This window comes from Guyanagaster necrorhizus, assembly GCF_019112545.1.
Source record: "Guyanagaster necrorhizus MCA 3950 unplaced genomic scaffold BT62scaffold_38, whole genome shotgun sequence".
NCBI lineage: Eukaryota > Fungi > Basidiomycota > Agaricomycetes > Agaricales > Physalacriaceae > Guyanagaster > Guyanagaster necrorhizus.
In genome coordinates, this window is record NW_025064917.1 from 14,599 (window position 1) to 25,931 (window position 11,333).

General features: G+C 46.8%; 6 protein-coding genes across 6 annotated transcripts; 4 read left to right on the forward strand and 2 right to left on the reverse strand.

Moving 5' to 3' along the window:
* Positions 1–13: 13 nt before the first annotated feature.
* On the reverse strand, positions 14–729 carry BT62DRAFT_1011586 (uncharacterized protein; the record flags this gene model as incomplete). Its single annotated transcript, XM_043177801.1, has 2 exons — positions 14–550; positions 601–729. Coding segments are annotated over 2 exons (666 nt in total), but the record flags the coding sequence as incomplete, so codon positions are not given.
* A 748-nt stretch (positions 730–1,477) lies between these two features.
* Positions 1,478–2,177, forward strand: BT62DRAFT_937110 (uncharacterized protein). The gene is made up of 3 exons (XM_043187249.1): positions 1,478–1,645; positions 1,796–2,050; positions 2,104–2,177. The coding sequence occupies exons 1-3, from the start codon at positions 1,589–1,591 to the stop codon at positions 2,119–2,121; spliced, it is 330 nt and encodes a 109-aa protein (XP_043034849.1). The 5' UTR covers positions 1,478–1,588; the 3' UTR covers positions 2,122–2,177.
* On the forward strand, positions 1,971–2,901 carry BT62DRAFT_484653 (uncharacterized protein). Its single transcript, XM_043181125.1, has one exon. It carries the CDS (start codon positions 2,153–2,155, stop codon positions 2,657–2,659), a length of 507 nt encoding a protein of 168 aa, XP_043034850.1. The 5' UTR covers positions 1,971–2,152; the 3' UTR covers positions 2,660–2,901.
* A 279-nt stretch (positions 2,902–3,180) lies between these two features.
* Positions 3,181–3,593, forward strand: BT62DRAFT_1011588 (uncharacterized protein; the record flags this gene model as incomplete). Its single annotated transcript, XM_043177802.1, has 2 exons — positions 3,181–3,497; positions 3,542–3,593. The coding sequence occupies 2 exons, from the start codon at positions 3,181–3,183 to the stop codon at positions 3,591–3,593; spliced, it is 369 nt and encodes a 122-aa protein (XP_043034851.1).
* Positions 3,594–4,858: 1,265 nt separating this feature from the next.
* Positions 4,859–6,400, reverse strand: BT62DRAFT_1011590 (uncharacterized protein; the record flags this gene model as incomplete). Its single annotated transcript, XM_043177803.1, has 5 exons — positions 4,859–4,935; positions 4,993–5,139; positions 5,212–5,261; positions 5,320–5,360; positions 6,197–6,400. The coding sequence occupies 5 exons, from the start codon at positions 6,398–6,400 to the stop codon at positions 4,859–4,861; spliced, it is 519 nt and encodes a 172-aa protein (XP_043034852.1).
* A 62-nt stretch (positions 6,401–6,462) lies between these two features.
* BT62DRAFT_1011591 (uncharacterized protein) lies at positions 6,463–7,368 on the forward strand (the record flags this gene model as incomplete). Its single annotated transcript, XM_043177804.1, has 1 exon — positions 6,463–7,368. The coding sequence occupies one exon, from the start codon at positions 6,463–6,465 to the stop codon at positions 7,366–7,368; it is 906 nt and encodes a 301-aa protein (XP_043034853.1).
* Positions 7,369–11,333: the final 3,965 nt, after the last annotated feature.

An 11,333-nucleotide genomic window follows, 5' to 3' on the forward strand; every position in this document is an offset into this window, starting at 1 on the left:
TCTGCCTCGGTACCACAGAACGCGTCCAGCAACGGCTGGAGATGGTCTTGGCATCTTCGTGGGACACGTCAATACCGGATTTGACTTGCTCCATGCTTGAGCCGAGTATGTACTCCAAAGCGAGACCTCGAATGGCATCGGTGATGGGGTAGACGAGCGTGTAGGCGAAGGATGACAGTCCCTTGCAGGCGCCACAAAAAACGATATGCCGCCAGCTCCGTATCGTACTCATGCAATTTCCACAGCCAGGTAGAGACTTCCCACATCCAATCCTCCCAATCCTTCCTTTATCAGGCCAGTTTCGGTTGCCGTAGTATCGTATGAGCTTGAACCAGTTGACTATGGCCCTGGACTGGATATCGCGTACGGCATCTCGAGCTTCGATAGCTGGTGTCCATTGTATGTCCGAGCTAATCTCTGCACTGCGATATCCCAGTCTGCGATCGGCTAGCTCGAGGATGAATGGCGCGCTGCCGGACGGGTGCTGAACAAGGAGAATGACTGCACAGGTGGATGGCTGGAAGTGCTTGATAACTGTAGCAGTGGAAGGCTGCAGAGCTGTTTGTTTAGAACAGTAGAAGCTTTGCACTAAGTAGATACAAGTCGTTGACGTTGGAGAAAAGCAAATAAATAGGATTTTTCAAACTGCTTCAATGGAATGACGAACTTTGTATTGGCGCGATAGAAATACAACGTCGTCCACGCTCCGAGTCGCGTCAGATATGGCATACATTGGATAACGGAGTTAAGTGGTAAGAGAGATGGTTACGAGTCTACTATATGAAGCAGATCTGAGGACTTGTTCGTTGCCCACTGCCAGGGCGTCGTGTTGTGCTCCAATGAAGGCCACGTGGGAGGCAAGTAGATATTATTAAATAAATATTTACCGACTATTCCTCTAACAGTACCACCACCGTCTGAGCATTCTTCCTGATGTTCTCTCAAGTCCAAGCTACCTCAGTGTCTATCCCTTTCGCCAAAACTGTATCATTGCTCCTCTCCGACTGCCAGAACAACGGGACAACAACCTGTTCTCAAGTCCATATCACCAAAGGTCGGTACATTCCTTTGTTGAATCCGGAATAATAGACTAGCGTCTCACCGGCGTCTCCAGAGGCCCCTTCGCACAAACTAAAAGGCGGAAATCGCGTCGTACTCAACCGACCCAACCTGGACATTTCTCGAATATGAATTGGACTGACCATGAAACGGCTCCAGACTTTAGCCTGACCATCTTTTGTATTCCCGAGGCCGTTTTTCATATGCAGCACACATATAAACTCACCGACCTGCCACCAGCGCTTGACATTGTCAGCAGTCACAAAGCAGCTTCACTCGCCACAAAGGTACGTCAACAACAAAAGTTTTATTAACTTACAGCTTGCATTTCTTACATTCAATTTTAGAAGTAATGACTTATATCCCCCTGGGACAAGACTCCACGACATTTCGACCTCTGGTTGCTAAAATCGTCAAACGGCTGGAGCCTTTCACATCCTCCGTCCTTCTCATTCAACAAGTTTCCGACGGCAAACAATTTATGCTAAAGCTAAATGACCGTAGACTGGGCCATCATCACAGCCTCAATATGGAGGATGGCAAGTTCCCGTGGACGACGGCTCTTGAAGAGCATCTACGAGCAGCCGTGCAGAACATACAACTCGGAACGACCACCAACTGGTTCGACCTCATCAAAGATTGGAAGCACCCTGCCCAACCCGATCTGAATGACTGGGAGGACTGGATGTGGGAGATATCGACGTGGACTTCGAGAATGGAAGAACATTAAACCGAGGTGAAGGCATATCGTTTATTGCGCCGACTACAGGGTCGTCTCATTCTCCGCTTCTACGGTCTCGTCCATCTCCCTATTTCTTCCTCCCAGCCTCTTCACCCAATCTCGAATTACATTCCCTGCCTCATTATCGAGTACATCCAAGGTGTGAGGATGGGCTCGCTCAAACCCGGTGTTGATATCCCTCGACCGGAGGCAGAAGCGCTTGCTGACCTTGTTATGGACACCTTCCGGACGATGAAGGCAGAGAAATTTGTGATGCACAATGATATACACATCGACAATATTCTTCTGCGAGACTCGGACAGGTCCCCGGTCCTTATTGACTTTGGATAGGCCTTGACGAGGAAACCAGGGATGAGCGATGAGGAGCGGGAGAATTCGGTTTCAGCGTCTCAGGATACGCGCTTTGCGCGTAGGGTTCTTATGAGTAAAGATCATGGGGTGTGGAGAAGGAAGGGCACGCCGGTGCTGATGAATTACTATTATTCTGCGCTAATGTGGAACGAATACGTCGAGGACCAGCCTGAGGATTATTGCAGACAGACGTTCGAGAGGGTCCCGGGTACGGATTGGGAAGGTGCAAGAGAAGAAGTACTGCAGTGGCGCGTCAAGCCGGGTATTCAGTGCAGAGATGACTGGGTGTTTAAGGTGGGTTCACTTCAGAGTCATTCATACATCATGCTGACAGAGCTCAAAGGCGTTCGGCGGGGACCTTGCATGTCAAGCGTATCAAATGTTGTTTCCCAATGTCGAGGGTCTGCCATGACTAGAACTCGTGAAAAAGACACATCGTCTCATTTACGCAGTATGTCCACGGAATTACAGCCTTTGTTGGTTCTCAACGGCATTATACCTCTATGACTACAAAGACTATCATATGGCAGGTCTTTCTTTACGAGCTGCCTACAGAGCCAGTCTTGGGTCGAGTGAATATGGTAGTTGATGCAGCAGTGGTTTGTAACCATCTACAGCGGCCGAAATACGTAGAGTAGGAGTAGTACGTCAAGCACTACAATAATCCTATCTAGCGCGGGCTCAACAGCAATAGAATCTTGACGTAAATGGGAGTGATCGCAAAAACGCGATGGTCTGCAACGTTTCTTGCCTGCTCCAGCTCGATTTTAGTGACAAATTTCGGTACAGCTGCAACATCCAAAACTTCGTCGTTGTCATTCTCTTCGTCAGTCCGAATAAATCTGAGGGACACTATACATCTGAAATCAAGCGCGAGCTAATGTCTGCTAACAAAATATGAAAGGGAGAAGGTGAACGCCAACTGCGTTCCACTCCCGACCTCGTACAATTCATTCCTCGTGATCATTGATATGAAGAGACATGTATATATGCCGTTTTTATGTTAAGTTTTGAAAGCAATCAAGTAAATGGCGATATTGGTTGATGATGTTGTTATTTATGTTGTGCTATTGGCGGAATGGCGGAACATTAGGAATCCTGCAAGTAGTGATGAAGAATGGAAGAGAAATGTCCGTGGAGGTCTAGATGCACGCTACATGAGGAGGCTTCCTGTGGATTGCAAGAACGGGCCCTGGAAACGGACTGTGATGCCATGTAAAATGTCGGACCGGCTGCACTATAAGAAACCTTTGGCATTCAATGAATACGTGGAAAGTATGCCTGAAGACTTCAGTAGAGCGCCGTTCGACAGAGTTTTGGACAGGGATTGGGATGGAGCGAGAAAGTGAGCTAGTGGCGTATCAAGCTAGGCGTTCGTTCAAGTTGTAGGCCTTGGTACGACTTCGGGCAGACGGCGCACGTAAACGATTTTGTGGACTAATGTAGCACCGAGCCTTGATCTGCAAATACAATTGGTCGAAGGGGTGATAGTCCCAGTCCGTGGATGCGTTTAGGAGGCGGATAGGTCTTATCAGTTAGTCGTGCCGTGCTCGGGTTGCTCCGTCAATGGACTCAGAGGCATCGTTGTAGTATTATCGTCTTTCTTTTCGAGTTTGCGGATTTGGAGGCATAGCAGGACGTGTTTGAAGCAACATGAAAGGTTTACAAGCGTCTCAAAAATATGTATCGGTGCCTGTCTCTCTTCAGTCAATGTGATCCTCTAGCAATGAAAACAACTTACGTTGCAGAGCTGAGGACGTGCATAGTTCCCGCTGAGTTCTTTGATAAGAGTAAAGGAAACAAGACGTCCGAGGCGATATAGAAGATCAGAAGATATATCGAAGGGGAGACCTAGGATGCAGACAAATCTGGCTCATGTTAAAAAATGCTCGACCATCTGGAAGAGCAGAACTCATGAACATACGGTCAAGCGAGAAAAGGCGCTAAGCCCTTGCTCGTGCTGACATTGGTGCCGTATGCTCGTGTTGTGCCATCATATCAATAATCGACGATAATCCCAAGGTATTTAGCTGCTTGTGCCAAGAGCCACGGCATTTGAAGTAGGCGCGATTTACAGTCCAATGTCGGTGAGGAAAATGTAGTGGATACAGAGTTGAACGTTGTAAGACCAGTCACTGGCGCTGACTCATCTTGACTTCTCTCCATCACCTTCATGCCGTTCTTGGTTGTCGTGTTCTGCGTACAATAATTGGTCCTTATTTCTGAACAAATAGGTCAAATAATGGTGCTAGGGTGCGGGTTGGCGTCGACGGAGGACATATATGTGCTGAGAATTCGTTATACGCTATGATGTTCGCCTTTACTATCTTCTTCTTTCAGGCCCACTAGCGTGATAACATCAAGGCAGACCGCTCCATACTCTTTGTCTCTTTTCCTCGGATTCAGCAGCGGTGGTATGGATTGCGAAGTAATTCGACGATTCCTCCTTGGCCTGAGAGGATACTTGCATGAGGGTTTTCGTTGAAGGCCTCAGCAGTGGAATCAATGTATGCACCGTCCTTCAGCTCCTCAGCCCTATTCCTGTGCAGTGAGAGCAAACATATACCCATAGGTATCTCTCGTAATCCATGTTCTACAGATTCAGAACATCATCTAATAAAGTTGACGACTGTAGGTCCCGGAAGGTGATTGTCGATGTAATATAGCGAATCTAGGAAGGCGATGTTCTGTGCCGCATCGACCTCGCTAGACCATCTGAACCGGGGTCGATGGTATGCCTGCCTGGATCTCTATGACGAAAGACGGATCCGTAGGCACTCCTTCTGTTCATACGTATCGTCACTGAGTATGAGCGGTATCTTCAGGGTTGCTGAACGCACGCTCATGACAAGGTTTTAAAAAAAGGATGACAGGTGGAATAGGCGATATCGGCCCAGACGAAGTGGGTCCCGAACTCTGTTTAGGTTTTTGAACAAAACCAGTTGGATTGGCTCGTTCGAGCTCCAGAGGGGAAGGATTCGCAGCCACTATGTATGTTCAGATACGAAGGAACCCACATCGCGTCACTCTTCACTACCGATTCCTTTCCCCTTCCCTACCTTGCACACGGTTTCTTGATTTTCGGTACGGAGGTGGAAAGGTCGTGGGACTGCAGGTTCTCATCAAGAGTGAACCTCAGTCCCATGCATCGGGCTAGCCAGCATCACGCGTTCCAAGGGAGACAAGGATCGGCAGTTACTCCGACTTGCTACTTGTACGATCGATCTATGCTGACAAACAGCAGAACGAGGCGCTGCGGTCATTGCGACCTTCCTAGTCCTAGTCACCAATGACTAAACGCTGGCAATGCATATAGGCATGATGTCGAAAGAACATTGAATAACGGTCGATATGACACTTGTCTGAGAAAACGGTATGAAATAGGCAGCGTTGCTCTCTTTCCTTGGACTTGCCGATGAAAATATGCTTATCCTGTTTTGGTTTGGGGCAATAGATGCTCAAGGACCAACAGAGCAGCCCTCGAGTAACGGTGCGACTGTCGCTCGTCATTGCTCCGAAATAACAGTTAGCCCCGGGGCATCGGGCATATATCGACAATGTCATGCATGGACAGAACCTTGTCCGTTCCGGGAGACAAGGATCTGTGGTTGGGCTGACTTGCCCATCCTCTAATCAATATGCATGCACAGACTACTGGGCAACATGCTGTTGTCCACAAGCAATCCCCGACGTCGTGATCATCAACCATGGGCAGGACGTCGATGTAGAATATGTATATGAAGGTATTGGGAGATTAAAATGACGGTCGTTGCGACATTGCCTAAGACGGTCGGATGATGCGCTATCTGATGGTTGTTTTGGGTTGTTGTAACACATCGAACGACGTCGACCCTCTTACCACTTCTAATTCACCCGTTATCTTGCTATACCCCTTTTTCGACATTACGCTCAGCAAATTACTTGATATCTTATCTTACTCACCCTATCCTTCCCGGTTCCCTCCATATTTGATTTCTCTACGAGTATATAAACCCTCCTTGTGTTAGATTAGATGACTTTTTCTCGAATCGAAGTATCGCTTACCTGGTCTTTGCTTTGCTCGACTAAGGGTCCTCGCGTGATGAAACCGTGATGTGTCTCGCTTTCGTTACACATTTTTGACCTCTTCGATACCTCGAACCACTCGACTACTACTGCGACAAGCCAACAACAACAACGAGCCTCGGTGGATGCTGTCACTAGGAACCCTTCGGCCTGATCAACCGGAACGACCTCGACAACACCCATCAAACAGAATCTCCTCGCTTTTCTTCCACCTTCTCTCTTCTCTGCTTACTTCTCTTAATACCATGTTTGGCTCAACCTACCAGCTCTGCAGCACAGGGAACGTCGCCATACCGGGTGACTGGTCCATGAGCCCAACTCGGGCTGCTTGTCGTGCTCAGGAAAATACCCAGGGTGAGTCTTCTGTTTCTGAATCTTTGTCTGACCTTCCTTCCCTGCCTCTAGACAGCATGGCCCTTGATGGAGGGCGTGCTGACAGTGGTGCTGACGAGCACACTGTTGTGAATCTGGATCCCGCCGATGAGCTGTCGACTGGGGATAGGAGCGCTGACCATCCCAGAGTGGATATGGGTCAAGACACTGAGACTGGACCCCGTATGCCGGAGGTTCCAGTGATGGAGCCACCTTCTGAGGTCGTTTCCGATACAGGTCCCCAGGAGGGTGATCCTGTGATGCTACCAGAGCATAACAATCCGGTTCTGACCGGGGGTGATCCCCAAGGAGAGGGTGATTGGATGACGGTCACTGGGAGATCACCTCGTTGTAGGACTAGCACGTCCTCAGCTACTAGTAGTACTGATAATGTACTCACACCTTCACACAATAGATTTGTTGTTCTTGATGAGGAACATCTGCATGAACAGCCTGAGCTGACATCCGCACAATTAAGTACCATTCAACAGGCTGAAGCCTTGATACCTGATGAGACCAAGGAAATCATGGACAGACATAGGGAGGCTATGGGATTGGCCAATCAACCAGTGCCTTCCTCTTCTCCAGATGCCAGACCTCAGGATAAAGGCAAAATAGTTGACTACCACAATAAACTTGCCATGCTTCCAGGATTCACTAGTAATGACTTCAATGTTAACAACCAACATCGAGCTCTTAGTTTCTGGGAAGCACTTCAGAATGAATCGACTGAGGTACAATGCTTATTGCTTGAAGAAGCTGCTACTCGATTACAATGATCCTCGCAGTCAGGTGACATGACTGTGGTGACTAGTAATGGCACTGCAATCAATGAACCTAGTACAGAAAAGGTCCCAAGTCAACCGACTACAGCTCAAAAGACACCAGAACAGCATAGGGCTTGCTCAGTGCATGATATACTCTAACTCCTTGGAGGCTCATATAGACTTAGAAATCATCTTTGATATTCTTCATCATCAATGGCTGTATCTATCTGAGAAAAAATGTCATGCTCTGGCTGCTGAAATCACTATCCTTGGACACTGTTAGGAACATGCCAATTGAGTGGGCTTGAGTGTATGTGTAGAGACCAGTGGAGTGTGTGGGCATTAATGAAGCTATTGGCAACATTCCCCTTGAGTTGGGCCCAAGGATTTGGATGGACAGAATGGAGTTCTGTTGGTGGAGTGAAGGGTATCCTTCAGAGTGGAGTCCATTGGATGAGGTAGAGAGGAGTTGAAGTGAGCATGAAGTGTGAATGGCTATCCAAGTTGTTGGGATTTTGCTGGAAAGTTCTAGAAAGGGCAATCTGGCATCATGCCAAGAGTTGATGAGTAAGCTCAAGAGAAAGAGAAAGTTGTAGTAAGTTCTAGATATAAGTCTGGAGAGTATAAATACAAGCTCTGTAGGAGCTGTAGAACAAGAAGTTCATACCATCTGGCCTTACCAGTCTGGAGTCTGTCCTGTGCAACACCAAGGATTTCCAACACAAGTTGATATTTGAACTGAGTAGTTACAATGATTATACATGGCTTTATATACTAATGGTAGCTAATTCCAAGTTGGGTTCCATTGGGTTCTGATGTCAATATTCACTACTGAGTTTGGGGTCTAGATATTACAATGTGAAATATGGATGTGAAATGATAATGGTGAAAATGAAATTAATAGGTAATAGGGAGCAGCCAGAGTCCAGTGGGTTTCTGTGATTGCATTTGTGGTTGGTTGAGGTGACATGGAGGCCAGCAGAATGCACATAACAGTATCCCCTTATTAGTGTTCTTGCCCTCAAGAGTGCAGATCCCAATGGCTAGTGGATTCACATGAAAGATTGTTGGTGGTCATGGGAATTTTTTGCAACTTAGTCAGATATCACCACCATTGCCCTAACTATGTTGCCTTCCACCATGTATTGTCACTCACATACTCCTGAGCCTTTGGTGAGGAAACCCACCCCCAATGGCCCTGAAGAAGCCAAGGAATTATTTTGTCTGGAATGGCAGACCATGGAGGAAGAATATGTGGAGGCCATAGAGAGCCATTTGGAATGGCAAGGAGAGTGGGAGTGGGAGGAGGTCCAGCAGGCTGTAGAGTGATAGGCTAAAGAGATGAAGGAGGTGTTGAGAGAGACAGCTCAAAGAGAGGCTGAGGAGAGAGAGGCCATAGAGGCCATAGTGAGGGCTTCAGTCTCAGAGGTAGGGCAGGAGGAGATAGTTATAGAGAATGGATTGCAGATGACCCCCATGGAGGCCATTGATTTTTGGCTGCATCAAATGCTGGCAGAATGGTTTGGTCCTGGCCCCAGTCTTTGCTTTAAAAAGGTGACTGGCCATATGCCTCTGGAGTCTGATGGTGAGCAAGATAAGGGGACTGAGAGGGACAATGAGTCAGAAGAATCTGAGAGAACTCTAGAGAGGAGAAAGAGAGTGTGAGAGGGAAAGAGAAAGATGGTGGGTCCAGCAGAGAAAGGCCATAAATGCAAGTTCAGATTGAGAAGCATAGTGGATGACAGTGGAGCAGAGGTGATTGCTAGTCCCAAGAAGCAGGCAAAGTAGAAAGTGGTGGGACTGGCAGAAGGCAAAGAGTTGTTGGATGATGAAAGTAAGTGTCTTGGTTTTCTTGCATGGTTTGACTTAGCTTTTGTTCTCAGAAAGCTGTGTGTGCTGTCACTAAGATAGTGCTTATTATTATGCACATCCAGCCACTGAAGTTGCTGGGCATGAGTGGACTTGCACATATTGCAAGATTAAGAAGACCACCTGTTTGTTCAACCAGAGTGTCACTGCAAGCAAGGTGATTAGTAGCATGGAGGTCTCCACTAGTCTCCACCAACTTTCAAAATTGATATGCAAGTTGATACATCATGTGGATGAGTTGGCAGATGTTCATGGTACTGTGGCAGGTCTTCAAGACAACTATAGTTCCAATGATATGTCATCTTCTTTGAAGCTGTTTTCGGAGTCTGAGATGGAGGCCTGAAAGAAGGTCCAACTGATTTTTAAGGATGAGGGGAATTAGGAGGTGGAGGATCTTCAGGAGATGATGTTAAAGAGGCTGGACAAGGACATAGAGGAGTTGAAGGAGCAGGGAAAGAGTTTGGGTTCTGATGTAGGTCCATCAGGTTCTGCTTCTTTATAAAATATATTTTGTACAAAATGTATATAGAAAAGAGTGTCAGATGTTGGTAGTAGACAAAAATATAATTGTAAGATTTTTTGACTTTGAAAGTGTAGAAGAAGTGATTGAATGATGGTAATTAGTGGTTAGAATTAAAATAGTAAGGTGGGGTGCTAGTGGTGTCCAGAGTAGTATTGTATTAGGAATGGGATGTTTGAATGACCTTGAATAAGGGTTCTAGTTTGCCTGAGTATTGATGGTGGAAGTCTTTAATGAATTTATTGGCAGAGAACTCAGAGACTGGTAACCAAGCAAATTCTTCATTGGTATCTTTATAGTATAGCCACTGGATCTTGTACAGCAGTGGGCAGTGGAACCAGCAGTCCAGTTTAGAGTCAAGGATTTGGGCTATTTCAAAATGTTCTTCTCTGTTGACTTCAACTGGAGGTGGCAGTGGTTGGATTCAGTTAGGAATGGTGTTTTCTTCTACAGGTTCTAATTGTGACATATAGAAGACTGGGTGAATAGACTGGAGATCTGGCAAAAGCCTCAGCATGAAAGAGTGGAAACCTGGTTGGACTATGATTTCAAAAGGGCTGAGGTATTTCTCCAAGAATTTTTTGGTCAGACAGGTGGTTTTGATATGTTTGAAATTGAGGTAGACCTTATTTCTCACTGTGAATAGGGGCACTGGAATCTGATGCTTGTCTGCTTGGATCTTGTAGCTAGTCTGAGCCTTAGAGATTTTGTCTTTTAATATTTGATGGAGTTCATCAAGATCAACTGCAAAGTCTTAAGCCTGAGTGAAGGCAATGTCCCTTTCAGAGTGAATGGTGATGTTAGAGTGGTAGCCCTTGTTGGCAAAAAATAGAAAAATTCCAGTGGATGCATTAGAGGCATTGTTGTATATAAACTTAGCAATGGGTAGAAGAGTGTCTCAGTTGTCCTGTTGGTAGGAGCAGTAGATGCAGATGTACTGTTCCAGAGTTTGGTTTGCCTGTTCAGTTTGTCTGTCAGCCTGTTACGCGCATGCTGCCGGCCTCCGTGTCACCTCAACCAACCGCGAATCCAATCACACCACCCACCGGACTCCGACCGCTTCCCATTACCTACTAATTTCATTTCACCAGTATCATTTCACATCCGTATTTCACATTGTAATACCTAGACCCCGAACTCGGTAACGAATACCCACACCGGAACCCAATGGAACCCGACTCGGAATTAGCTACTATTAGTATATAAAGCCATGTACATCACCGTAACTACTCAGTTCGAATATCAACTTGGATAAGCCATCTACACTTCGTACTCACTCCTCCCTATCTCATCCGTCGGATTCCGCTCCGAAGGATACTCCTGTTCACTCCTCTGACAGAACTCCGTTCTGTCCATCCAGATCCTTGGGCCCCGACTCAAGGGTGACGTTGCCAATAGCTTCGTCAACGCCCACGCACTCCGCCGGACTCCGCGCGTGCACTCAAGCCCACTCGATTGGCACGTTCCTAACACAGCCTCCAGATGGTAACCAGAAGTAAGATGGAGTTCCATGTCAAGAGCTATGGCTAAGGTGCAAGTAAATTAGAAAACAAATTTGGAGCCACAATCCAAGATGATGTGACTGAGT

Coding starts and splice junctions, on each gene's coding strand:
- BT62DRAFT_937110 (XM_043187249.1), top strand. CDS start 1,589: ATGGAGGATGGCAAGTTCCCGTGGACGACGGCTCTTGAAGAGCATCTA. Junction 1,646..1,795: donor AAGAGCATCTACGAGCAGCC/GTGCAGAACATA, acceptor CATTAAACCGAG/GTGAAGGCATATCGTTTATT.
- BT62DRAFT_484653 (XM_043181125.1), top strand. CDS start 2,153: ATGAGCGATGAGGAGCGGGAGAATTCGGTTTCAGCGTCTCAGGATACG.